This window comes from Cephus cinctus, unplaced genomic scaffold (assembly GCF_000341935.2).
Source record: "Cephus cinctus unplaced genomic scaffold, Ccin1 Ccin1_scaffold0462, whole genome shotgun sequence".
In the NCBI taxonomy this organism is placed as follows: Eukaryota; Metazoa; Arthropoda; class Insecta; order Hymenoptera; family Cephidae; genus Cephus; species Cephus cinctus.
The window spans coordinates 24,877-51,304 of NW_014333138.1; the positions used below are offsets into that span (position 1 = coordinate 24,877).

The window sequence follows — 26,428 nt, forward strand, 5'->3', positions numbered from 1 at the left end:
TTTATTTTTTTAAATAACATTTATTCTGCTATCGATACATCTTCCAGGAATAACAATTATACATAGGAAACTTTACATATAGTTCGTACTTTGTGCACGCGATCGTTCAAGACAAAAGTAACTAATTTAACTTATGCAGGTTTAGCTTTAAGGATTTAAAATGCTTTCCGACTTTACCATGTGCAATGGATATTTTACTTATTGACTTAAACAATGTCGGACCGCGAGTTGTTAGTCTTAATGGGCCCCCATAGATTAGCTTACGTCTTAAGTGGTAAATGACTAGAATTATTTGTATTTATAACATTAACAATACATTTATATATGTATATTACATACCGTGCGTTACAACGATTGTACGAGCCGGTTTTAGCGCAATTACAAGTAATTACTCTAACATTGTACGAATAAGGAAATGACAAAAGACGAAAGAATATATTGACAGAATGGCTAGAGAGAGGATAGAGTACAAATGGAATTACAAGAACGCCGGGTTTACGTGTTCGTGCGAATTATTGAAAATATATACATTTATTTATTCCTCTTTAATACGTACAATGTGAGTGGAGCCTAATGGATTGTGTGTGCATATCGTCGAGCAGTTGTATAAGGGAATAGACTGACAGGTAATCGAACGAGCTTACCTGCTTCATATATTTGCCTGCAGCAGTTGCTTCAGGGGTATAAAAATGTAACCTGATGTTTCATCAGTAAGAGAAGAAATTCATAGGAAATTAACCGCGCGTAATATCTACCAGTTGTGAGGCTATAAGAATAAGAATAGAATATTTTAATAGATGCCTGTAGCATTTTTGCAAAAAATACGCGTGCTCCAATCATATAGTAGAATTAACGAGTTAAATTAAAAGAATGAAAAGCGTGTAGAAAAGAGAGAAAGTATCTTTTCATTCTTTTTTTTTCTCTTCTAGAAACATACAAAAAGTAAGCTACGGCTTTGAGAATTAAAAAAAAAAGTTAAAGATTCTTCAAGCATCTTTCTCACATTTTGTTATCTGAAGTCCTTTGCCCTCTTGAAAGGACTAACCATATATGTTGGATTTATCACATGGAATTTTTCGAATTCTTCAAAATCCAATAACGTCATTGAGAATCACAGCGAGAGATCATTGTATGGGTCCGATTAGCTGATGAAGGAATAACCTCAATTAACCCTACAGTACGATGTGTTATTTTTGTGATAAAAAATTCACTTTCCCTCGGATATTTAATACCTAAGCGATGACGGACTAAGATTGAAGGGTTAACTTTCAAATTGGAAAGTACGTATCCCATGTGTCCTCCATGTTTGGCGATATTGAAATCGCCATTGATCTCTCGCCAGTTCGCGACCTGAAAAAGAATAATAATTTAGAATTCCATATAATCCTGAGGACGGAGATAAGGAAGGACAGTGGAAACAGTTTGTTAGCCCTAAGATGATTGGTATACCAATCGAAAACAAACCCCAGCCAACGACTTTGCCATTGTCAAGGTTTGGCCTGGAATAACTGGGGAGGTAGCAGTTATCGCTATGTGGGGTAGATCAAAAGAAGGTTATGTATTATCACAGATTCTGGTTCTAGAGATTCAGGTTATAACAAAAACGATGGTAACACTTGGAAAGAAAATTCATTTGGACAGGAAATCCAGGACCAGTCGTACACCGAACATTGGTCCTTTTCATCTGAAGGTTATATTAGTTTGAAGAAGAAAGAAAAGCTGGAACGTTATTATAAAAGAGGTTCTCTTTAGGAGCGTGTCAGTGTGGAAGGTTTTGTACCCTCAATGTTCCCTCATAGAAGGTGGCTGGATAGTATCAGGCAATAGGAACGGACATATGAAGTAGCGGACGGTTGAAGATTCAGTATGCGAAGGTAGAAGTAAGCTGAAGTCTTATTGAAAGAGGACTACTAGGCATTGGGGTTCTAGCATTTGGTATTGGTACATAAGAAGTAAGGCGGCTGTGACCTGAATCGATAAATTCATGTAAGTTTCATGGAGTAACTGATACTTTGAAGTTTATAATATCTAAGTGACGAGCGAGAAGTGGAAATATTGTAATACGTATTGGAAGTAAATATAATTTTCTTTCTGTTTATATCCATTGTACGTTTAAAAATTTAGACACTGAGTGAATTAATATTTTTCTTTGTTGACAGTATCCCCAATGACATCCAATGAAAACTCCTACGTGACAGTACTATGCTGCTTTCTAGTTTATCAAGTTTCCATGTGTAATTAGAGGGTGTCTGGGAATACGGATGTTAGACGCTAACCAGGGAGTCTAAATCCTAATCCTCGTTTCCTAAGAGTCGTCAGTCCTCTACCAGCGTGGAGATAATCGTCAATGCTGGAAACTCAGGATGTACCGGGACTTCCTGTATCGAATTTACTCGTTAAACATTTGATTCCTGAGGGATTCATATTACGCAGAATGGGATAACATTGGCCAGAGTTAAACTGGATCACAATAGCTCTCGTCGTAAGAGCTCACACCTCATATTCGATGCTCCAGTCCATTGTGGTAGGCAGTCACAGTGGTTTCCTGTTCCTGCTGATGCGGTCGTATACGAATATCATCGGTTGGTGGCGTCCAAGTAGGCAGATGTACGACGCTTTGCAGTCCCCGTCTACTGCTGGTATGGCGTCGCGACGTCGTCAGTGAAATACTCTGTCCACGTCGATGCGAACCAAGTGCCGAGGTGCGTCTCTTTTTCGAGGCGCAGCAGCACAGTAAATATCTGAAATCGTATTGAAGAAATAGCAGGATATTACTTGTTACGGAAGAGGTCAATAAAAACATTTCTATCATTTGATAGGACGGTGGTTGGACAATTTTATAGAAATATAGATATACGTATGTCGATAGTACATCCAAGTGGGAAATCTCTACTTTTCATGCAGATGGCACAGGAATGTTTTTACATAGCAATCTGGGACGTGTGTTTCAGGTGTAAAATTCATAGATCCCTCATGCATTAGCATAGAGAAGCTAGACGGCTGTACTGCTATATATTTATGTTATATATTTCGTACTTCTATTTGGATTTATACCTATCGCAGAGCGCAAGTGTCAGCCTCTGTTATATATACGGTTATACTCAGCTCAAACGAACCAACGGAAGTTAATTCGTCTATTATGATTGCAAGCCAATTTCAGTTTGTGCGTTTAAGCTTAATAGTATGGTATATGTGAAATGACGTTAATAAGGACGTTTCGGTATCAAGCTTTCTGAGGGGATCGAATTATAACGTAAATCAAATTATCCGGCAAAAGTTCTGTCATTCGTGACAGTGACCTTTCACTCTTCGATGATGTTGGCTCTAATAATAAAGGTAGGATCGACTAAGGGAAAATTGAAAGTTTGCGTGTCTGGCTATTGGAGAATTTACATATATTTGAAGGTATCGCAGGAAAATAAATGTCTACCTATATCTGCTGAATTCTTTATGTGACTGTTGGAAAAAAAAAAGATACTAGTGTCATGCATATAAAATGAAAACGTATGGATTCTTCGACAATGGAAACATTAAATAGTCACCTGTTGAAGTATTTTCTAAAGGTACCGCTGACGCAATAGAGAGCGATAGGATTGATACAACTGTTCATAAATCCAAGGCAAAATCCCAGTATACGAAATGCATGCCAGAATGCATTGTAGTCCATTTGTGCAGTGGGATGAATATAAAACCACAGCATGAAGACGTGTTGGGGAAAGAAACAAACAGCAAATACAACAACGAAGGCCATCACCATCTTGGCCACTTTTTTCCGCGCCTTTACTTGTTTCACCTAAAATCAATAACGATGCACCAGACTCCCTTCCGCCCTTCTGCACATATACCATCTCGTACGTTTGCCAGAATAAAAAGGGCTGCATTACGTCAAAAGACTCCTTGGGACCGTTTCAAGGCACATTAAATACATCATGATCAATAAGTTGAAGCAATGGAGATTGCAAGAACAAACGTAATATTCGTCCAATGGCTGAAAGGATATCGGTGAAAGTTATGGTTGACACCATATTCCAGTTTTACGAGACCGTAAATATGACATTGAAACCGACTCAATAGTCTATTCTAAATTCAGAGAAAAACTAACAGACGGTCCCCATACTACTAAGTATAGTTAACATTAAAATTCCTGATGGCGTAGGGGGTATGATCGTAAAGGATAATTGTCAGGATTTCGTAATAGCTATAATCTATTTTGGTATAGCAATCGAAAGTTTTTATAATACTACCGCCGCTCTGCGTTCGCTCGAATGGATTATACGAGAGATTATCATTTCACGAGACTCTGCTACCCTATCAATTTTATGAGTCTCTCTTCAAGTATGTAACGTATGCTTGGCATATGGCCAAAAACATGGACTGACGCAACTTTCAGTTTTTTATAATAATTGAACGGATCCGAAAGAGTTAACGGAAATGTGGTATAGACATTAATAATTATATTCATGGTTGTCTCTGGTGTTTCTGAAACTTCTGGTGCACAGGGAAATCTCAATCGTTGTTCAGTCTATTGAATCCTCTGGAGTGTATTTCGTGACGATATCTTTCTAGACCATATACATATATAATAGGTCAGCACAAAGAAGGAAACATAAATAGTATCTTTCCCTCATGGAATGTTTTTTTATGCAAGGTTCTTGTTGTTTTGATATATAGAAAATATGGAAATACTTTTTACGTAACCATATACTCTTGTATACCCATAACAAGTTATAGGAATATGGTTTGTAATATATATGTATATATGATTTCTTGACAATGTCCTGTTGTACGTACACAAATATCGGTGTTGTCTGTTCACGAGTTCAATGAGTCTTTTGACAAATTAAAAATAATTATGTTTCCCCGCGCGCATTAACCAGAAAGTGGTCGCGCGGCTTTATTTTTCTATGTAGAAAGCATTGAGTTGAGGTGTCTCATTGTCAGATATCCCACACGACCACGCCCAGGTTAATGGAGGGTAAAGATGGAGGAGTAATAAAGAACAATAGGAAATTGAATCCTTACACTGGACCTCACCTGGCCTTGCATCTCGCCAGGCATATTACGTGTGCTCTGGACAAGGTGCCTGGCCATAAGAAGATAAAACACTGTAATAACTCCCAATGGAAGAACGTAGTAGACGAAGAAGCGACATATAAGAACTGTCTTAGGATAATTTGGACCGAATTCTTCTGGAAATGGATAGCAGACCTGTAACGAGAGACATAAGATATATAGAATTAGAATAACGTAAATCCACAGTTTCGTTATAGCTGAAAGTAGACCATTGACAATAAAGAAAATCTAAGAAATTGAAAAATGAAGAAAAAAATTATTCGATAAGCTCACTCTTTAACGTGGTAAAATTGTGATTATCAAAGAAATGGAAATTATAAATAGTTCTAATCATTGACAAATGATTTAATAGCTCACCTTGAATGATACGTCTTTATTCACGCGAAAGACTCGTATATATGAGAACGATGCTGGTACCGCACAGACCATAGCCAGTAACCAAATGAGGGCGGCTATCGCAGTAGTGAAACGGGTTGCCCGCATTCCACCCCCTGTCAATGGAGTATTGAGTGATAGACATTTTTTAAAAGTAAATAACTCCTCACAAAAAGATTCATCCGTACCAGTTGCATGAAGCTTGCGCATTGGATCCACTATGGCGAAAAATCTATCGGCTGACAAGGCGGTCAATGTGAATACAGACACCCCTATAGATATGTCCTTGGCACACTCAGAAACCTTACAAAGTATAGGACCAAACGGCCAGGAGTCTAGGATGTAAACGGTGAAGGTGAAAGGCACGCAGGTCAGTATAACCTAAAAAAAAAGTAAGAATAAAAGGACGAATTGTAATGAAAAGCTTTTTAAAGGGCTATTAGATAGTGGATATAATTATAATTCATTGCTAACCCCATCTAAAAGTCCATATTTATCAAGAATAACGTATAAAAAAGTTCAAAGAATATACATTAGTTCTTTATGGTAATACAGAAATCTGTATTATCGACCGTTAATATTTTAAACTTAGACTACTCACCAGTAGGTCGCCTAACGCCAGTGAGAGGACATACGTATTAGGTACATTTCGCATATTTCCATGCCGCAGAATTGTCAGCACCAGGACGCCATTACCCATCACGCCGATTACGAGGATTAGAAGAAAGACCACAGGAACAATATAAGTTTCCAGTCGGGCACTGTAAGGTGTGTAATCTTCCTCCGTACAATTGATCTGATTTGTTGAGCAATTTAGTATCTGAGACATTGTGGGTGTGCTAGTTGTATACGGCATTTTACTGTGATCGAATGGTGCTTCCCCTTTAACGATGATTTCGCAGTTTGAATCGATGGTCTTTAGGTTAGAATTCTCCTTCGAGGACGAGATTCTTACTCAATTTCTATTTCGTATTCTCACGCCGTTTTTCATTGTTGTCATTGTCAAGACAACAGTATCCTATAATCCGTTTATTATTCTGCAAGGACTATTCACAGCCTGCTTTTTAATTTTGATGCTTGCTTTAATTCTTTGCGTTTACAATAAATATAGATAGTGAATATCTATTAATAATTTTTGTATCAACATGATACAGGACTATTGACGTCCCGTAAAATTTTAGTGTTTTATATCAGCCACTTTTAAATAGTTAAAATTTACCTGTACCTTTTTTAACTATCCTTTAAATTTCGTTTACGTCCGATTAAGGGTTAATTAAAAATATATTTCTTTTTCGTCGTTTTCAATTCACCAGGACATCCCCAGCCCCTTTTCAAAGGCGTGGGGATGTATTGTTACATAGAACATGGAGATTCCTGTCCGCTGTCATGTTCAATGAGTTCGCATTTTCCTAATTATTTGTTTCCACACAATTTATCAACGTTGCGGAACGGCCGTACATTCAAATTAGCTCGGTCAAAGGTATAGGAGAGACGGAACTGTGGAATTGGAATTTTCCAACTTCTCTCGGGAAATTCCGTCGTTTTGAGGTACCTTTAATTCGCTACTGACAAAGGTTACGTAAAATCGAAGGAGATAAATGTATTTCCCTTCACACAATTCTTCTAAATAAGCTTAAATCACTTTTAGTAATTAAGTCGTTCGACGGCTTGAAAACGTCGTATAGATTTTCAGGTGTCTTTTATGCTGGTAGATATAAAACCTTTTGACCTTAGATTTGTCTTCCCCGACAAGAAATTATCCGGACCGCCCTTCTTGTGCAACTTTTTCTTACACCCGATGCTGAGTTCAGCTCTGAAACAGATGATGCAAATTTGTGACTTAAGGTTTGAGATAATCGCAGATACACTAACGTTAGTAAAATATATTATCTTTCTCACTCTTTTATTATTGTGCATTTTACAGGCTGATATACAGTACCACGATTAACGTGCTGACAGTGGATATCGAATCGTTCAATGTATCCGTTAGGTTTACATTTACGTCTGATGTTCGATAAGGATTACCAAATTTGAATCTGAGATAATTTACCAATCATAGCAATTATTAAAGATATCGGGATTACGTGATTTATAGAAATTGTCATTCGTAAGTACGTATCTGTTTGTTATTTAGAATGGAATTTATTATGAAAAAATTATTCATTGACAAGAACCCTCATGTATCTTTTAACAGATGGTGCAGGGATGCTGTATATATTCTAGATTTGTAAAATCTACTTTGATATCTTAGATCTATAAATTATTTGTCATTTATCACTTATCGTGGGTTTCATATTGGGATTTTACTTGGGACTGTATATATATATTTTTTAAATTGGCTATAGAAAAAATAAATAAAGGATTTGCGACACGGTATTACAAAAACCTCAATGTAAAGATTACATTTAGGTTGCGGATAATAGTTTGGAAAAATCCTTTCTGTCTGGATAGGTATTTCATTCTGACAGTCTAAGGAAAGGTTTCGAGATTTATCGGGGACTAAATTAATAGGGTAGTAAACCGAAGAAGGTGCTTCTACTTTACTTTCCCTTGTCGAGTCTACGAAATTTCCCAAGTCCAGTTCCCAGTCATTCGATTTAGGGCGACCGTAGAAATTACCGATAAATTTCGCTGAATTTTTACAACGACAACGTATAGATTTTAAATTAATTTTTTTTAAATATGTATTCGTATACTTAACCTTAAACAGACAAGAGGTTCTGTTTTCACTGAAAATTTAGGGTCCGGGAAGTTAGCCCCCCATAATTCGAAAATTTAAGCGTTAGCCCGTCTCTTGCTCCTTGAAATAAATATTAAAAAAACTTCTCAAAAAACTTAATCAACTTCCTCAACTTAGAATATCACTTTGTTAATTGGATACGAAGTACCGTAATGCATGTAGTAATTGACAACAGTGGTGTGAGAACGCTTTTTTAAATTGTGAAGACAATTCTAGTTTTTTTTTTTTACAAAACCAATCTGGTATATCTGTATATGAAAACGAAAAAAAAAAAAAATTATGAATTTCGTGAATCGACAGTCGATTATCGTTTATCAATTTTAAATGACATGCCGAACGCTGGAGCAAAAAATATTCTATTGATAAAAATCAGATTGTCCAAGCAAACGATTGTTCTGGGTTCATATTTATGTGATGCAGACATGGGTTAGACAATTTTTGTAGGGAACGTAAAAAAAAATAAAAATTGCCTAATATGGGTCATACTGACGCTCGGTAATATCGCTGGGAGACGTGCCACGTTCCTACCGGCAAATCACTGGCGAAACAACCTTAAAGTTATCTAGAGTGTTTGGACGTCAAGGGCAAATGTTTGCAGATATTTTCTATAATTAAATCAGTCAATTTAGTGGATACTATATTTATACCTATATATTTTTACTACAGACTGTATATCCCTTACCGTTGGGTTACGTCATATACGTATAATTTTACACGCTCTACATATTGCATTTAATGAAGATGAACAGTCCTTATCTGCCGCTTTGCACAGGATCCATTAGATTTGGCATTTTCTATTATATTTCTTTTTCACACTTGTGGTATTAGTGTCTGGGGTGTGAAACACTTTTATCCTATTTTTGATACTCAAGTACAGCTTTCAAGTACCTTTACCTCAATTATTCATATCATTGGATTAATTAAATATTGCTGCTAAGATTTGCTGTTCTGATTATTATTTTATTTAAAATAAGATTTCCACCAATAATAAGGCATATCTGAATCAAGCTTTTATCTGATGGGCTACGTGCATTAATTTTTTCAGGAATTTAAGGCTTATGTTAATTATTATTTTTTTCTTCGCCTTTTAACATTCTTAGAAATTTCTTATTAAAGCATAAGACTGGGATTACGTGTACAAGAAAATTATCCAATATAGAATATGAATTCATATTAAAAAAATCCAATTTAATAATTGCCTATCAATAAGTTACGTGAATTTTACAATGGATCGAAATGAAGTTCGATACTAATAAAAAGTAAATATGGGTAAATTAATTTTTTTTAAATCCATGCGTCGTTATCGCAGATAAGTGTTCTGTGGAAATTTAGAAATTTTAGAAAATTTCACTAGATCAATCTTCACCTTAGAATTTATTGGAATCTATCCCAGTCATTAGATACCACACGATTCGATCCAATCAGCCAAGATAAATCTTTCAACTTGAATCCTCGTTTAGAAAATGGATACTTGTTTCAGGATAAATCGTAAAATTTACTGCCAGTCGCTAGAAAGGTCAGCGAAGATGTTAACTTTTACGGCAGAGTGTACCTACGTCATTCACCCTAGCGGATAAATTCTTTTTTCTCGTAATATAGATACCCATATTACCCACATTATTCTATCCGAATGAGCTCGTCCTATATTGTGCGTGAATTTATGTTCATTCGCATCCCCTATTCACTATTCATACGTGTCCATTCATAATCTGATATGAACGCATATTGTGAAGAACAGTATACGTATTAGGTGTGTACTACATACATACTATATATACAGGTCGTTTCAGGTAAACTCTTTCAGGTGGCTTTTCGGGTTATAATGAAACATATATCAAGCAGATCGTAGCACGTCGGATTTCTAGGGATTTCCAGCCACGATTGATCAGAAATTTGTTGAAAAAAAAATTACTTATGCCTGATACTCCAACGTGCACGCTCCTGAGTTAAAGAGGTTCAGCAGGATTGCGTAACAGGTACATACAAGGGAAAAAAGGTAATCGTATCAGCATGCACCTTCGTAAAGAGTTCGCAACCCGTCCTGAATCCTTGACGTCCGTTGGAATCTATTTCATTTCGTTATTCCTTCGTTCTTTAGTATCCTGAAAGTTCCAGCTTGTATGGTTACCGAGGACAAGACAAACATAAGCGTAGAAAATTCGTCTTGCCTTTATTAACCTTTTTTACAATTTTGAATTAAATTTCTTAAAAGTCATTTGAAATGTTACTGAATATTTGCCCCTTTTTCGTTCTTCAAAAGACACTTCGAATCCTTTCCTTTCTTTATTTCCATTCTGATAATCCTCCTTTGATGTGTTCAATGCCAAACTTATCGTTGTCGGGGCTGCTTGTTCTTGTTTGACTTCTTTCCAATAGCCGATACGTACTGGCTTGTACGAGCAAGACTAGTTTCACGAATTTCAATGAGGACGCAAAACCCTTAGAGCTAAAACGATGATTTTGGCTAGTGTAACGGTCTTTGGTTTATTGGGTTGGCTCTACTGCCAACTGTGGATCGTTTGAAACACGAGCCGCGTAATATATCCGGCCGTCTGCTTGGAATATTCAAACTTTATTCGAGCACGAGCCCTGGAGAGGTTATGTACACGACTTTCTTCGAATTGCTCTATCCGAGGTCAGGATGACTTTTTTATAGGTTAACTTTTTATTCAAGAACGAGTTTACGCAAGGTGTAACATTATGATTGGTGCCGAGATGGTTTTGAGGGCTAATTGGTGATTTACAATGATGATTAGGTTTTTGGCGAAATTTTTCGATTTCTATCAAAGTTTTGTCTTCCTTCGGGATAAATTGGACAAAATTAGTGTTTTTAGTTCTCATTACGAAATTGTTGATCCTAGTATATTCAGTGGTTAGGGAATTTATTATACCTTCAACTAATACAATTACATTGTTGACCGATCACTCGAATTGTATTGTACTTGATTTCGATTTATGATCCTTCAACCTTTATCAGTACCGTGCTATCAATTTGTTTGAGATTATACTGTGTGTATAGTACATTACGTATATTGTTGGAATCTTCAGACATAAATGATATACCTATTATGAGTTTCCAGCATTCAGATTGTTATCCTAAGTGCGTTCATTTTTGAACAATATACGCATCATTCCTTATCACTATCTCAACTAATTCATGCTGTATTCACTCTTACAACGCGAGTAAGTGTGTAGTAATTAATTTTCAAAATAAATTAGCATTACGAAATTTAACAATATTATACGAAACTTTACTTATTGTTAGTCTCTGAATTATTCAATTTGGCGAGGGCTATTTTTCTTCTGCACTTCTTACTGAACCGCATTGCGACGTGAGGTTAGGAGTAAATTAGTTTTTCAAGAAATAAAAAGGCTAATGGAGTTAGCGTATATCGTTCGCCTTTCTAATTTATTTCTGTAGGAAAAATATGAGGTTTAGTATTTCTACGAAGATTATTATGTTAAATTATTAATATTTCTCAATAACAATGTCGGTCAAGAATGCATGATTTTTAATTTTTCGGAAATGTTGTTGCCTTTCTCGGAACTATGCACAATTTTTATGCGAAACTTCATAGCTCTCGCGTTATGACCCCAAAAAGGAATCGCGATCTCTAATTGGCTGCGCAGCGTGAATCCGCACGTCACGCGGTAAATCACTAATATCGAATGACGATAGCGAGAACCAAACAGCATCGCGGAATAGTAGTGACAGAATTCCAAGATATTTTTGAACCGCGAGGCGTTAACGATAACATGGATCTTGGGCTGTAGGATAGAGAAGGAAAAGAAAGGGAAAAGAAAATGAAGTGTGATGCGAAGCGGAATAAAGAAGGATAAAAAGGATGCTTCTCCTTTGGAACATTACACTATTACGAGAGTCGGACGTTGGTTACTTTTTGTTTCATTATGACGATTCAGTGGAGTAGAAATTGCTGATTAATCGACAGAAATTTGTGGATAAAAAAGTAAATATGCTTCTGACGGGAAGACGTCAATTGGAATGTTGAGAAATAAACATACTAAAATATATTACAAATGAAAGGAAGAAAAAATTATATCATAGATATTTACAAGATATATAAACAAGACAGAATCCTATAAGAAGTGAAGATTAATGATTTTTTTTTTAATATGAATTGTAAGTGAAAAAAATTTTTTCATTTTGACAACTTATCACTGACTATAACACTGTACGATGTTTACGCAAACAGGCGCAACTCGGGACGAGACGTCGAATTAATTGGGGTAAGAAGATTAAAATTGGTTGTTTACACGATTTTTTAAATTAAAAATTAATATTATTACAAGGTGTATTATTGAAAAGAAACAAAAATTGACGGCACTTAATTAAAATATGGTTCTGTAAGGGGGCTCAGGGACAAGCTGATAAAAATATCCCAGTGCTTTTACTTACTGTTACCTAATAAAATTATATAATTAATACGCTTATGGTAAATATAGGTATTTAAGCGAAATGAAAATAGACCTCGACAACTCTGAACTTCTATGAGTCCAAAACCTCCGTAAGACTATGAATCTTCGAATTTTCTAACGCTTCGCTTCTGTAACTTGAAAATTCCAATAAATCGAAGCTACGATAACTCGAATCATACATCGTTTCCTTTGAGAATCGAGTTATCGAAGTTCGACAGTACAAGAAAGCGAATCTCTACTCTGCGATATCGGCAGGCAGTTATTTCCATTTCATTAATAAATTATTCACCCACGCAAGGAACGTAGTATGACTCGAAATAAAGAATCTTTCGAGATATGATAAGGATCTGACAGATTAATTTCACTTCAGTTCTCATTGGTCTTGGTAGTACTACGAAATATTGACTACGAGGAGGGGTAAATATCAAAGGTGAACTTCTGGATTATTATATCAGAAAATAAGGGAAAGCAGATTGAAAATTTCGTAAGGATGGGGAAAAAATGTAGGAGGAGGAGAAACGGGGGTTCATCTGTTTGACTTGAAAAATATGAAAAATAAGTAAATATCGAAGATTCGGGAGGAGGAGCAAGAAAGAAATGGTACGACTCTTATGCATGTATTTTTGGGTCAGATAAACCTGCTGTTAATTAATATTCCGTAATTATTCAAATATTTCAAGTTTAATTGAAAAGCGGAATTTTTTTAGGATAAGCAATACGATAAGTTTCAATATCGATTTTCTTCTTTCACTTTGATTGTCTTTATACTCCTGTAATACGTTGTTTCTTCACACCGATAGCAATTTAGGGAAGAAACGTTTTAGCATTGACCAACACCTGTATCTCTGTGTATACAGATAACGCAGAAAAGTATCAAGAAGAAAAACAACGTAGAATGTCAGGAACAATGCTTCGTTTACGAGGCTGAATCAAGAGCCAATAAGGACACAATGAAGATTCAAGCGAAATCGAAAGAATTAAGGTGATCCACAAAATCCGACAATCCTGATCTAATGCTACTTGAAAACAAAGAAAATTGCCTTGGCTCAGTCCCACAGGAGTGTTCGTAAATATTCCTTATTTGTTTAGGCTATCGGAGACATAGGGAGGCTCAGCGTTAAGACGAAAGACACAGGTGTAAATATTAAAAAATGCCATACAAAAAATATTAAATGGCTAAGTTACAATTAATAGAAATTCAAATTCTCTTTAGCGTAAGATCTATGTCAGTGAATTTTACTGTATACCGAAAATATCGCGAAATTTCATACATGGCAAACGGTAATATAGAAAAAATATATATATATATATATATGTTAAAATTTTTTTTGAAACAGAGAACTGACTTGTCAAGGGAATTTATAGTGCGGAGGGAAACGTCATTCATCACGGGAAACGTCAATACCTAACCGCGTGGGCCATTTTACGATAACTTTATGAGACCTTTGGTAAAGGAGGGTTCATCCGATACCTAGATGGTCACTGCACGATGTCATTAATCACGAGGATACATGATTCTCCTTCATCTTGTGATACCAAGATATTCTACACGTCATTCCTGATATAAAAGAGCAATTGTCACTTTCGAAACTATCGTCTTTAACTGATTATCAGAAAAAAAATTATTGTACACATACGTATAGGAGAATTTGATCCGAAAAATATCGGGTGTGTTTCTCATCTTATAAGTGCTTCAAAATAAGCTACAAGTTACGCCCCTGAGTCAATTGATGGTACAAGGTATATATTATATAGATACAAGTTACCCAGTACCGAGTATAGGTATCCTGGTAGTAAGGAGACACCATTGTCAACTAGACGATGGAAGGTCGCTAAGGAAACGAGGATTAATAGGCCTTGGATAGTGTCAAATAACTTTGATATTATACCTCAGTGTTATTATCGTAAAAATACAAGAGAATCAATCTTCGATAACTTTTCGTCGTAAGGACGGGAATTATTTTCAGGTTAGGAAGATGTTCCCTCACGGCGTAGACATTTGTGTCTACAGCTATATTGCCTATGTATATCGATCACTCAATTTTAAGTAAGAGACAGTTTTCGACGATCTACAGCCGTAAAGGCTGTTAGACGCTTCCTTCGCAAATTACGAGATTGCAAACTTTACCGCAAGCGTCGCCACGGTCGATATTTACAATTCAAAGTAACCGAGGGAAAATATTTGTTAACAAGGCGTTATATTATTGCGAGTTAACAGTTTGCCCTGCCGGATTTTAAATGCGTAGGTTATATTATGTTAGGTTAGGTTGTACAAGAGTAAATACCAGCTGATACTTATATATGCTAAGGTAATGTAGTACCTTGATTGAAATTCATTTCTTGTTGATAACAAGCGCAGGGACGTTACGAAAGGAAGTGAAATAAATAATGACCCTTCCGCCACGTCGATCCATGAAGCTTTTTCTTTGTTCGGATTGCCAGCCGATACGACGTTCTGGACCGGAAACTCTGGGCTTGTTTGCACTTTTTTTTTTTCCTTATATCAAATCAGTCGCAATATCCGTTATCACGGAGCCAGAACTTTTTTTCATGGAGATATTTTTTCTGCGATGTATTAATACAAAAAGACGTTGTTTCTGTATGATGATGATATATGGAATTCTTATCAATATTGATATTACGTAATAATAATAATAACTGTACTGTACATTATAGTAAATCATATACAACGCCAGTCACCACTTAAATAAAGCTGGAAACGCCATAGTGGAAAATCAAAATAAAATCAATTGCGAAGTTAAGATATATTCAATAGCTGATTAAGGGAGGTAATTAAAATTTTAGAGCTCCGTCCATTTTAGTCAAAAGTTTTGGTGGTGCTAGCTCGAAAAAAAAATTGAAACTGACACGAAATAAACAATAAGAGAATAAAACATACAAAACACAGGATTCAAGAGCTAATTGAGTGCTTCGAAAATATATAACAGCCAAATTTGGAATTCATCCCCCTTATCGAAAAACCAATCCTACGCCGCTCTGACCTCGCTTACCTGACTTAGTTAGCTCTTAAATAGCTCCTAATTTCGCAATGGATTTTATTTCGATTTTCCACCGTGACAGTTTCAGCTTTACTGACGTCCATTCACCATGTGGATAACCTCATTAATTCCACTATATGCACGTTATTTATTATCTCTGTATGTCATACGTGGCTACCAACTAATAAGGGGATGCTTATCTTTTACTGCTGACTATCTAATATTACAATCTCTCCGTACAGGCAGAATATAGTTTTATACTGACATTACGCGTGGGTCGTACAAACCGTCAGGTATCCGGCAATTAATTATGGCTTTGAAAAATAATTATGAACTGGCTTTATGGCGATTGAAAAATTACGCGCGAGATTCGAAAGACAGTTAGATTGACAAGGATTTTTAAAATTTTATTCTTATCAACATTAACATGATTAGTAATTTTGAAAAATTTCAGAGTACAGAAGTTAAAAAACTATGTCTTTTACGTTAATCCATAACCCTAGTAAATTGTCACCCTGCATTCGTCTAACCGAGCACAGGCCACGCCTGAGCGCTTCTCAAGATAAAAATGACGAATTCGTGAAATTAAAAGTCCAACAGATATTTTCGCCATTTTCAAAGATCTAACCCGGAGGCAATTAGAAAGTTGTACCACGTAATGAAAATTCCACAATGAACTTATTATTTCCACGAGACCATCCAGTTAACTCCTTTCAGCATCCCTACGGGTTCGTATCCTATCTTCATTCGCTCCCTACGTCGCTTGTCTTAAACTTTTCACTTTCCCTCTCTATCCCACTTTCACCATTATCGCCAACATGCTAAAACTTTTAGAGATCGAAATCACCCCCCATCATACTCTCCGACGGAGTAAAGAGGAATTTCGCTGACTTATTTATATTTTTCGGGGAAACAATAGAAGCCTCGAGTTTGCTTGATCAGATTTGGTGGATCAGGAAGCACACGTATTGTATTAGAATCCCATTAGAATTCGCATTAGAGGCTGGATATACCTAAAACAGGCACTTGGGATAAGAGTTAGTAGCCGATATACGATTTTGTATTTGCACGTGTACGCTGTACGTCAAACACGAAGAAGCTTCCTTGAAGATTCAATTTTGTGATATCGAGAAAATTTCACAATATTCCTATACCTGTATCAGACAGCATAATGGCCCACGTCGAATAAAGTAGAATCGATAATTATATTTATTGTCAAGTTTGCATGTAACTTTTTATTCACCCATATCATTCTCGTGTCTAGATGATAAGAAAGTAATGGTAAAAATTTTTTGATTTTTTTTTTTTCAAAACTTATTGTTCATTTAACCTTTACTTTAGATTTTTGACAAATTATGTTTTAATTTAAAAATCATTAATTTCGTAATGGCGGAAATGTCTGTGGACATTTCCTTGGCCGAATCATTTTCAGTGAAACTACTCTCACTATTTACCCTGCGATTGCAGCGTGCATATACAAGAAGTAGCAAAAGTAGCACAAGATTTATGACACTTTGAGAGCATATTTCACAAGGATACTTCGCCTAGGGCGACTCAAGTATGTACATATAAGTACATATGGAAATATATATATATATATATAAGTAAGAAGTAACGCGTAAAAGAGGAGCGAAAAGCGAGTGATATTTTTCACGTTTTAACATTAGGAGGTCGATAAGAAAGTAAGAAATTGGTCAAAGTCGAAAAGGTTGATCATTTCATAGAGGATGATAATAATCAGCGATAAAGCAGTAGGGATAGAGCAAAAACAAAGGAAGAAGAAATTTGGGTGAATTATCCCTGAAGATCAAGGAAGTTCTTTCAACAAACAGTACCCGTAGTCCTTAAGAGCCCTCCGAGCATTCTTAATACATGAAACTTGTTTGAAGGTTGGTAATTCGTGGAGAGTACCAACCAAAGTGAAAGAAAAAGGCCGTAAAGGTGTGAATGGAAGTCGGCTAAATTGCATAAAATGGTAGAAAATGTTCAGCCGATTAAAGTTGCGTTCGTTGCTAAATGACGAATGGGTCGAGCGTTGAATTGGGAATTCACAGTAGAATAAACATAGTGAGGAAAAAATAACTAATGGGAAAAGATAAAAAAAGATATAAAAAAATGTTTAATTGGATCGAATTACTCACCGGATACCATAAAGTGCATGATGTATTGTTATAATTATTGACTGAATACCATAAAGCACGAGCATTTGATACTTCAAAATACGAGACTCGATTGACTTTAATCCAAAGGAAAATACAGACGGGTCATAAAGCTTTAAGGAAATTCATTGTCACGTACATTGCGAATATCTCATTTTGTTGAAACGTCAACAGTGGATTTGTATGGCAATATTATTTTATCATTCTACTTGGCACTTTGCTAATTACGTGTTTCGAGTGTTATTTCAGACGTGGGACGTGTAGCTGTAATTCTTGAAATTATTTTCAGAGTGTCTGTTCGATCGCGAAATGGAAGATTTAATCATTGTACTGAAACGGATGGTGCATTTCGATATTACGAAAGCTATAAGTACGCGATAAGAATTTTTTTCCAAAATTTTTTAAATACGAGCAAACGTAATTTAAATTTTCGAAAAATTCTCAAGACTACGAACATTTCGAGGATCGAGCGAAACGAAATTGTTGAAAATAAATAATTAAATTTACACGTGGCGATTGTTTGTTTCGCGACCAACCAACCTTATCTTATCACAATATTCAAATCTGGCGACAAAGTCCAAATGACTTATTAAGGTTAACAACCTCTATTAAACTGACAAGATTTAATTCTAACCTATAAAAGAAGACCCTGTACTAACTCGAGCCTGATACTTATCTTTATCTCGAGTTATGAAAATGGTGGAAAGTAATTTACAAAAAAAAAGAAAAAGCTAAAAAATCCATAAACAGAGATTTTTACATTTTAATCTAAATTCACTTTATTTGCGGTGCTTTATCAAAATAATTGATAGGTACGAACCTCGTTCTCTTATCAAATTTATAACCAGCACTCAAGCTCAGTCTGAAATTGTTCGCTTTATGGGTAAATACGATAACGTCACATACAGGTAAATTTCAAAAATCAAGACTAAAGAAATATCATAGTTATATAACAACAATAACGACGGTATCCCTCGTGAAATTCGTCCAAAATTTACCCAACTAAAACCGCATAGCATCAACCGGCGCAGCACTCTGACCTCTGACCTGTCTAACATCATCGTGTTATCCTCATGGGCCAACCTTTGAAAATACCCTGCTTTAAATCGCAAAGTGGATACCGTCACGCCGCTATTTCACTACTGGGCCACTCGACTATTCAGCTACTGTATTTCTCTGCTCCAAAAGCTACTCGACTTACTCAGCTCGGTCTCACTCAGCCAATATCGTTTTTAGCGCCCACGCGAGACGTGCGCGTCGTCAGGGTAGAAATTTTAACATCAAGCCTAAATCGTTGGGGATTTCCACCATATTTTATACAAGGCTTCATTTAATTATTCACTAAGGTCGTACAAGTAGAAGCCTGGTGATTCGAGTATTTCAACATACTATACTCATGTACATTTTCCACTCAGGTATAAAAGACCCAGGAACCCTCTTTTCAGATCCTTTTTTCGGATAAGGGCCAAAGCTGTGGCGACCACATTTCTGTTACCCTGTACGATATTAATAAATTCAACGAGTATGATTATACGATGGAGATGTGATTAATTGACCCATGGCAAGAAAAATATCTATATTAATATAATACATATGCATTGTGTTGAGAAAGTCTGGCGTGTTAATTTCATTCGCATGGCTTCAAATGTACAATAAGTGAAACTCCATTGTTAATACAGATATAATATACTTGTACGCGTTCGTTTATTAAGGCCTTTTCATTCACTGGCGTAGTCACCCCGTATTTGAGGTTTTGGATCGATAACACGCCTCCAATTCAGATTAGACTGCATCGGTCGCTTAAGACTGCGGGAACTTGAATTATTCACCAGTCTCGGCCTATATGTATTTCCAGGGTGAAGAACGTGCGAGCACATCGGATTATGCAGACTGATAAGGGAATCAGTGGAAAGGGGTGTCCCTTATATGATATCTTAATACTTCGTTTCATTGGCAAGAGACAAGATTAAGTAAAGTGACATTGAATAATTTATATGGTACCGATTTCACTCGAGGAAAGACTGCAGAGTTCTACATTACCGACGTTAACGAGTGTCGGACTTGCCCGCGTATGCTTACGCGTTGAAGAGCAAATAACGAACTTCAATCAATTGATTTCACTTTAAGCTTTTAGGGGGTAATTTATTTGCTTGAAAAAAAAAAAAAACATTGTGATATCAAAGTTGGGGATTACTCACAGTACATCCAAATAGGTGATCGATTTAAGGGGGACAATTGATTGTGGTTAATAAATAAATAAATATAAATTTTGCTTTCAATAATTTTTCGGGTAAATTCCTTGTGTATGCAAAAAGGGAGCGAGACTGAATCTATAAATAGGAAAGGCACATTTTTCGGTGGAAACTCACTGGAATTCGTGCAGCTTTTCCTGCAAGTGGATCTCGACAGTTGGTAAAGTTTTATTTGTAGAAACTTTTTGGAATTTCCGTGTCGACGTCATGCTGTTTTATTGGGTTAGTCTGAAAAGCGTGTTTGTTTCACGGGGGATGCTTAAATAGGAGTTTACAAATATTTTAAAAGTTAGTTTTAAGGTAGATCTAGCAAACCTTACCGTTTAGAATGAAATGACATTTCTTTGGTACATTTATGGTTTATTTGAAGATTTTCACATTCCTAGTATCAATAATATGGATTAGTCATTTCGCCGCAAATTAATTATACAATTAATTTATTAGCACCTTACGACACCCTTGATATCGCTCAAAAGGATTGTTAAGTAATTTAAATCATTTTGAAAATTTGAGTCTGAATAAAAAAAATTGCTTGCGAAGGCGGATGGGGATCTTACAGGTGAAGGACAAACAAAATAATTTTAATTTGTCTGATTACCGATACTCGCTCGGTTCAATAATCAATAAATTTTCGTGACGCGTGTGTAAATCCAAGTACAATAAAATTTGAGAGATGAAATAGAAATAGTTAAAAAAAAATTAAATTCACAAAAATTCCTTAACCTCATTTAGCTTGAAGTAGGACGGATGATATCCTGGCCCGAGTTCACCCTCGTTCCTATCCCATAAACGACCTCATTCCAACCGAGTGTCGCAATGGATGAAATCCACCGATTCACATTAAGATCCAAGAGTTTCTTTTATTGGCAATAATAAATATTGATCATCCCAACTTACGTAAAATAATCGTGAACTGTCATCATTCGGTTAGAAATCTCTGGTTGGTACTTAATATTCGATCAAATTAGTTAAATGACCTAGAAGCAATTATCCTTTACAAGTATTTCTATTTCTGTACACAATAAGGTTCATTGATATAAAAATCATCGTATTGTTTAATTATCACAATTAATAATTATTTAACGCCCGAGCATCCACCATTCTTCACAGAGGGTTGTCAACCATTAAAAAAAAATAGGTATTACCAACAAAAATTAGCCAAACAGAATCAAGGGTAAAAAATGGTTAATAAATGGCAATTATTACCAAATGCATTAGACTCTCTCATAACTTAATGCGGAGTTATGTAACTTAAGTGAAGTTCCAATCACGTACGGAGAACAGTCGTGATGGTTCTGCCCTCTCTCACCCATGCCCAATGATCAAGCTGAGATGAATCCACCCCCGAACTTTCCGTAAGAGAATGTAAGACGTGAGAGTCTGTACTATACCTTGTAATTCCTTTAAACGCGTATTGCTTTATCGCCAAATTCAATGTACATATTTATAGTTGAAAGCTTTCTTCTTGCTTAAAAAATTACGGCGACGTGTCACGTTCCCTTAGAGATGAGACGTTAGACATAAAATTTTTAGGTTAGAACATACTTTCTTTTTATTTATGCCCAACACGACAAGGGCGTGTAATTTTATTACGTGGAAAAAAATTCAGAACTAATTTGATGTCTTCTGCTGTTTCTCTCACGTTTGGTTTCAATCAAGCTCGATCACTGGCCTCTCGACAGAACTCGTTTCTCTGGTGATAAGAGTTGACAGTGAAAAGGTGATGAAAAAGGGAGAAACAGAGGATAGGGGCTGGCTTTTTCCTTTTCTTTTTACAATTTCTCATAATTCACGGGGAAACGCGAATTAAATACGTGCCACGAGCCTTAAACCCATAAAGCGAATACGCAGAGCGGTGAGATTCGTCACGACTTGTAGTTTGTATACAAGTAAATTTTCGAAATTTTTACCAAGTTTCCTACGACAGATTTATTCACTTTTTTTTTCGAAAAAAAAAGAAAGGTAAATCAACAAAAAGCTCGCGAGGATTCTCGATAATAAAAATTTACTTTGATAAGGTATCGGTAGCCGTTATCCATCAGATTGAACTTTAGGGGGTCATTCGGTACTTTATTATCACAACGGCGTGACTGGAATAGCTATTTGAAGTTTTATGGTGAAAGTGTGGAAATACGGTGATACGAAGTGAAACGAGATTTTTTTAACATTAAATTAATCCAACCAATCAACTTCCAAGAATTTCACCAGATTAATCAAATTGAAAATGCAAAATTTAATGAGATTCAATCATTTATTATTAACAGGATGCTGCAACAGGATGCTGCAACGAAAAATAATTTTTTACTTGAAAAATATTTTTTTTATATTATTATTTCTATGTTCATCCGGAGGAACAAACCTTATGTTTTTTAGACACGAGTTTACCAGACAACCGGAAACGGCCACGTGCGCGTACGTTAAATACAGAAGTAGTCGTTCCGGTCAAAATAAATAATCCAATTGAACAGCATATGGCCCAACGGTACTTCCAGATCATATTTGTTTGCCCAATTCTGACACACGTGTCGACTACTGCTCATAGGTTATCTGGTCAATGGCCGAAAATCACGTTTAACTTAAACAGGACTGACGTTCACAAAATTAACCCTAATTTTTAACCCCACCACTCCCACCCTCTACCCGTGACAAAATTTGGGGGCATTCCACTCCAGAGCTAAAAATAAACTTTGACCAAATGGCGAATTACCACTATCCGATTACTAGACTTTTCACGGTAAAGCCGCCATAATCTTATGACTGAGAAAGTACAATCCGACCCCTATAATCGTCTTAATTTCCTGAATCTGAAAAAGCGTAAAATAATAATAAAAGATTTTTTTTCTTCTCCGATATACGCAAACCAAACGTAGCGTTTACTTTTAATCCGATTTTACTAAAAGACTGAGTTTTCAACCTGATTGATCATAATTTCTTCAACGGATATTAAAAAGGAGATGAAATTCGATCAGTGACGTAAAAGGGATAGCGGTACTGGTATAAATCATCCCAATTCACACGAACACTCGTCCTTGCTCCAAATACTAAATTATAGCTCAATGTAATTACAGCTCTAACCAATATATATATATAGAATCTATTAGCTCTTCCTCGTATTTGCTCCAACATAAACTCACGATGAGATCAGAAAACTAGGACCGCGTGTTTTAATACAGTTTATACACGTGCAATTTCACTCGTGTCATAATATGCGATAACCCATAATATGCGAACCCTTATAATCAAATTTGAAAACGATTTAAAAGATTACAAATTAAATTTTTCTTCAATTCCATTCATTTCGTCTCTCGGCCAATGACTCTGCTTACTTCGAATATAAAATTTATATGGCTTGACATATCGCGTTATCTACAAGAGGCGCAGGTGTAAAGATACAAAGTCTGGGAAGTTATGGACGTTTAAAGTAACAAAGTCCTTGGGCTTAAAGCGAATCCTTAAACTTGACAAAGGTTAAACGTCCTTTTCAAGTTCTTAAGAAAAAACGAAAAAAAGTCTCACACCGTACAAAAGTCATTACGTCACCAGGCATCGTAACGCTTAACAATAAGTTGACCATAAAGCGTATACAGGTATTCTCTATCTTTCTAGCGTCAAAGCAAATTCCGATAAGAATTTATTCTGTTTATATCCACATGGACATCTTCAACGATAAGCACTATGTTCCAAGGGGGGTGACTGTGGCTCCACCTACGCCGGGCAGTAACATTGGTACCTGGGGAGTACTCCAGGATTCCACAAGCGTCGCGTCATTGCTTGCCACGAAGGCTTTGCTAGCAACAGACGAGAACCCTGTGAAGTATATTATTCACCAAGTAAAAAAAAAGTAGACGAAAAACTTATGCAAGAGCGTATTTGCTCGTTAAACTAAATTAACGTCGACGCTAGGGAAATTGGGGTAAAGATATTTGAAACGTTGACCCGAGTAGGTAATATACATATACATATATATATATATATGAGACTTTTTTACCGTTACCTATTTTCCTTAATGTTTCTGCGTATTTATTTGCATCGCGAGATACAAATTGTTGCCATTTTTTTCAATGCCAATTCTCGAAGTCATCTAGACGAATTTGTCAAGGTCCAAAAAATATGTATCACTTTAGTACAAGATATTTGAAACGTCCGATAGAAACGAGACGCGACCAATTGGTAATGCTTTGAACAAAATGTAAAAAAGGGTCGTTCAGGTTTTTTGTCATAATAAATTGCTGCGAGTAATATCAAAAACTTGATAAATTTTATTATCTATAGTGTGCCGGATACCGCTGTAAATATTTGTGCAAAATTCTCGTAAAAATTACGACAGCCACTATTAACGCTCGAGCTAAATGAAACCGCGTTAATTGCAAATGCAAAATTGCACGAAATTTCGTACCCATGTTGATCGCAAAGGATTTGGAAATGCGTGTCGGGTAAAAGTTATAAGCGCGGTTGGGAAATTAGATTAGTCACGTGACTAATAACCACCAGCATAATTAACGAATTGCAAATTTCGCGAGGTTCAACATCCTAATTTTTGTTTTCTTTATCAAGTCTCACAGTACTAATAATTATTTTCTTAAAATATAAGCACATTAGTCGCTCTATATTAACGATCATCAAAATTTCATCGATCTTTATCGATCCTTGAAATTTTCATTGAGAATGATAAAGAAAAAAAATCTAAAATATTGCCCATTTTTTTTCGTTACACTATCTTTTCTATATCAAAAAAGTTACTCGGTTATACATTCAAATTACGTAAATGATTCATTTATCAAAAACGTTATCAGTTTCTGTGAATTCAGCCATGAGCCAAGTATTATTCGCATATTGGATATGTTTTGTTCTTTTTTTTAATATACATTCTTATTAGATCCAGACTCCCATTACAATTCATGGATTTATTGATCCTACAAACCCCGTACTGCCTTTTGCCATTTCTTTTACTTTCTCATCACATACAAAGTATGTTAGAAAGTATTGGAATCCAAAAAAAATCGACTCCCAGATTTTGATGGAAATACATGTTTGAGGGTCATGGATTTCAAAAAAAGCATTCACTCATTTCTGTCTGTCTGTCTGTCTGTGGTAAATTCTGTCTGAAAACACATCTTTCCAAAGAGGCTACGGATCGCAATGAGATTTGTTGCATGTCTTCTGTACATAAAATGTAGTTTTGGTATTGTAATTGACACCAAAGCACCAATTCGTTCTGGCACTTTACCTGAAATGTGAAAAATAAAAAAAAATTGTCTATCGATAGTCTGATTAAAAAATTACTATGCTGTAGTTATTTCCCCCTTCCTATTCCCGTACTGCTATGGTATTTCCGAAATCTGAATGTCAATTATAAAATAACGTTTCGAACGAACCGCGACGCGTTATTGCATGGAAAAATGGTGAACGGTAATAAGCTCCCTCATAAACTGTACTACGGTTATATGACTACCCACGCGCCCACTGCTATGAGCAAACTTAATTACATTTACTCGTGTGCATATTTGCTACTATACAGAGACAATAAGAGAATGCCAGCGCAATACAAAGAGAATGTTCTAACAAGAGTAAAAAGGTATAGATACGTGTATATATTGTATATAGACAGAACAAAAATTTACTTCACAATTTTATAGCTTAGTCGTTCGATTTTTAAATTATATTTTTTTATTTTTAGAATCCTTTAAGTATCGTTTCCTCCCTTTAGGTATCGTTTTACTATTCAATATCCAATTAAGAAAGCTTATTTTCAGAAGGATGACTATAATTGATTTTATCTTAAAAAAATCCTCTACGCTTCTTCGTAACGCTAAAACACCGCGCCTCCGTCTATCTCCTTTTGAAAGGTTATACTTCAAAGAAATATTAGTTCCGTCTTCTACTGACAGATGGCGGTGTAGGTGGCCCCACCTGGGGGACCCCGACGCTCACGTACTTGCCGCTGACAGAATGCCATGAAAATTTGAAATTATATCAAATTTGTGAAACTTTTATATTATCTACCCCTAGTCTCGTTCATGTTAGTTTTTAGATATTTTCTTTTTATAACTTTCTTATACTATCTTCGGTATCGTAAAGTTTGACGTTTTAGAATTACTTAACCGGCTACATGTTTTTCGAGTGAATTTTTACATTGAATTCTCATGTCCCAATTGAGAAATTTAAAATCTCCTAATCGCGGTTGATACTAATCACGCCGATAATAATAACCTTACTAACAACCGTCGACGTTGCTGTCACGTTACAGAACAATGTCAGGACTTTGTATCAAGTTCGACAAAGCTTTGCCAAAACAATACGAAAATTTGGGTTGACGTTGTCAAATAAAAAATGTTACAAGCAAAGTCACTCAACACGTGTTACAGTTTTGATAGCAATGTTACGCAAGTCCCG

The 26,428-nt window shown here is 35.8% G+C and overlaps 1 protein-coding gene and 1 long non-coding RNA gene across 18 annotated transcripts in view; one reads left to right on the forward strand and one right to left on the reverse strand.

Annotated features, from left to right (window-relative positions):
* Window positions 1-19: 19 nt before the first annotated feature.
* The window catches only part of LOC107267995 (neuropeptide CCHamide-1 receptor), a 35,798-nt gene continuing 9,389 nt past the window's right edge, over window positions 20-26,428 (reverse strand). For 10 of the 17 annotated variants that reach the window (XM_025085298.1, XM_015740257.2, XM_025085293.1 and 7 more), the window contains 7 exons: window positions 6,050-7,261; window positions 5,637-5,829; window positions 5,431-5,564; window positions 5,023-5,208; window positions 3,543-3,793; window positions 2,497-2,741; window positions 25-1,350 (listed from right to left, as the gene is read on the reverse strand). In XM_025085298.1, coding sequence (XP_024941066.1) covers window positions 2,498-2,741; window positions 3,543-3,793; window positions 5,023-5,208; window positions 5,431-5,564; window positions 5,637-5,829; window positions 6,050-6,304 — 1,263 coding nt within the window. In that variant the 5' untranslated portion in view covers window positions 6,305-7,261 and the 3' untranslated portion in view covers window positions 25-1,350; window position 2,497. Of the gene's footprint in view, window positions 1,351-2,496; window positions 2,742-3,542; window positions 3,794-5,022; window positions 5,209-5,430; window positions 5,565-5,636; window positions 5,830-6,049; window positions 7,262-8,149; window positions 8,249-20,152; window positions 20,264-20,355; window positions 20,418-20,758; window positions 21,013-21,426; window positions 21,823-26,428 lie in introns of those variants that run through there. The other 7 variants (XM_025085301.1, XM_025085300.1, XR_003059774.1 and 4 more) reach the window with 7 other exon arrangements.
* LOC112494393 lies at window positions 6,120-7,539 on the forward strand. The gene is made up of 3 exons (XR_003059776.1): window positions 6,120-6,216; window positions 7,183-7,293; window positions 7,373-7,539. It is a non-coding gene; the product is annotated as an uncharacterized LOC112494393 (long non-coding RNA).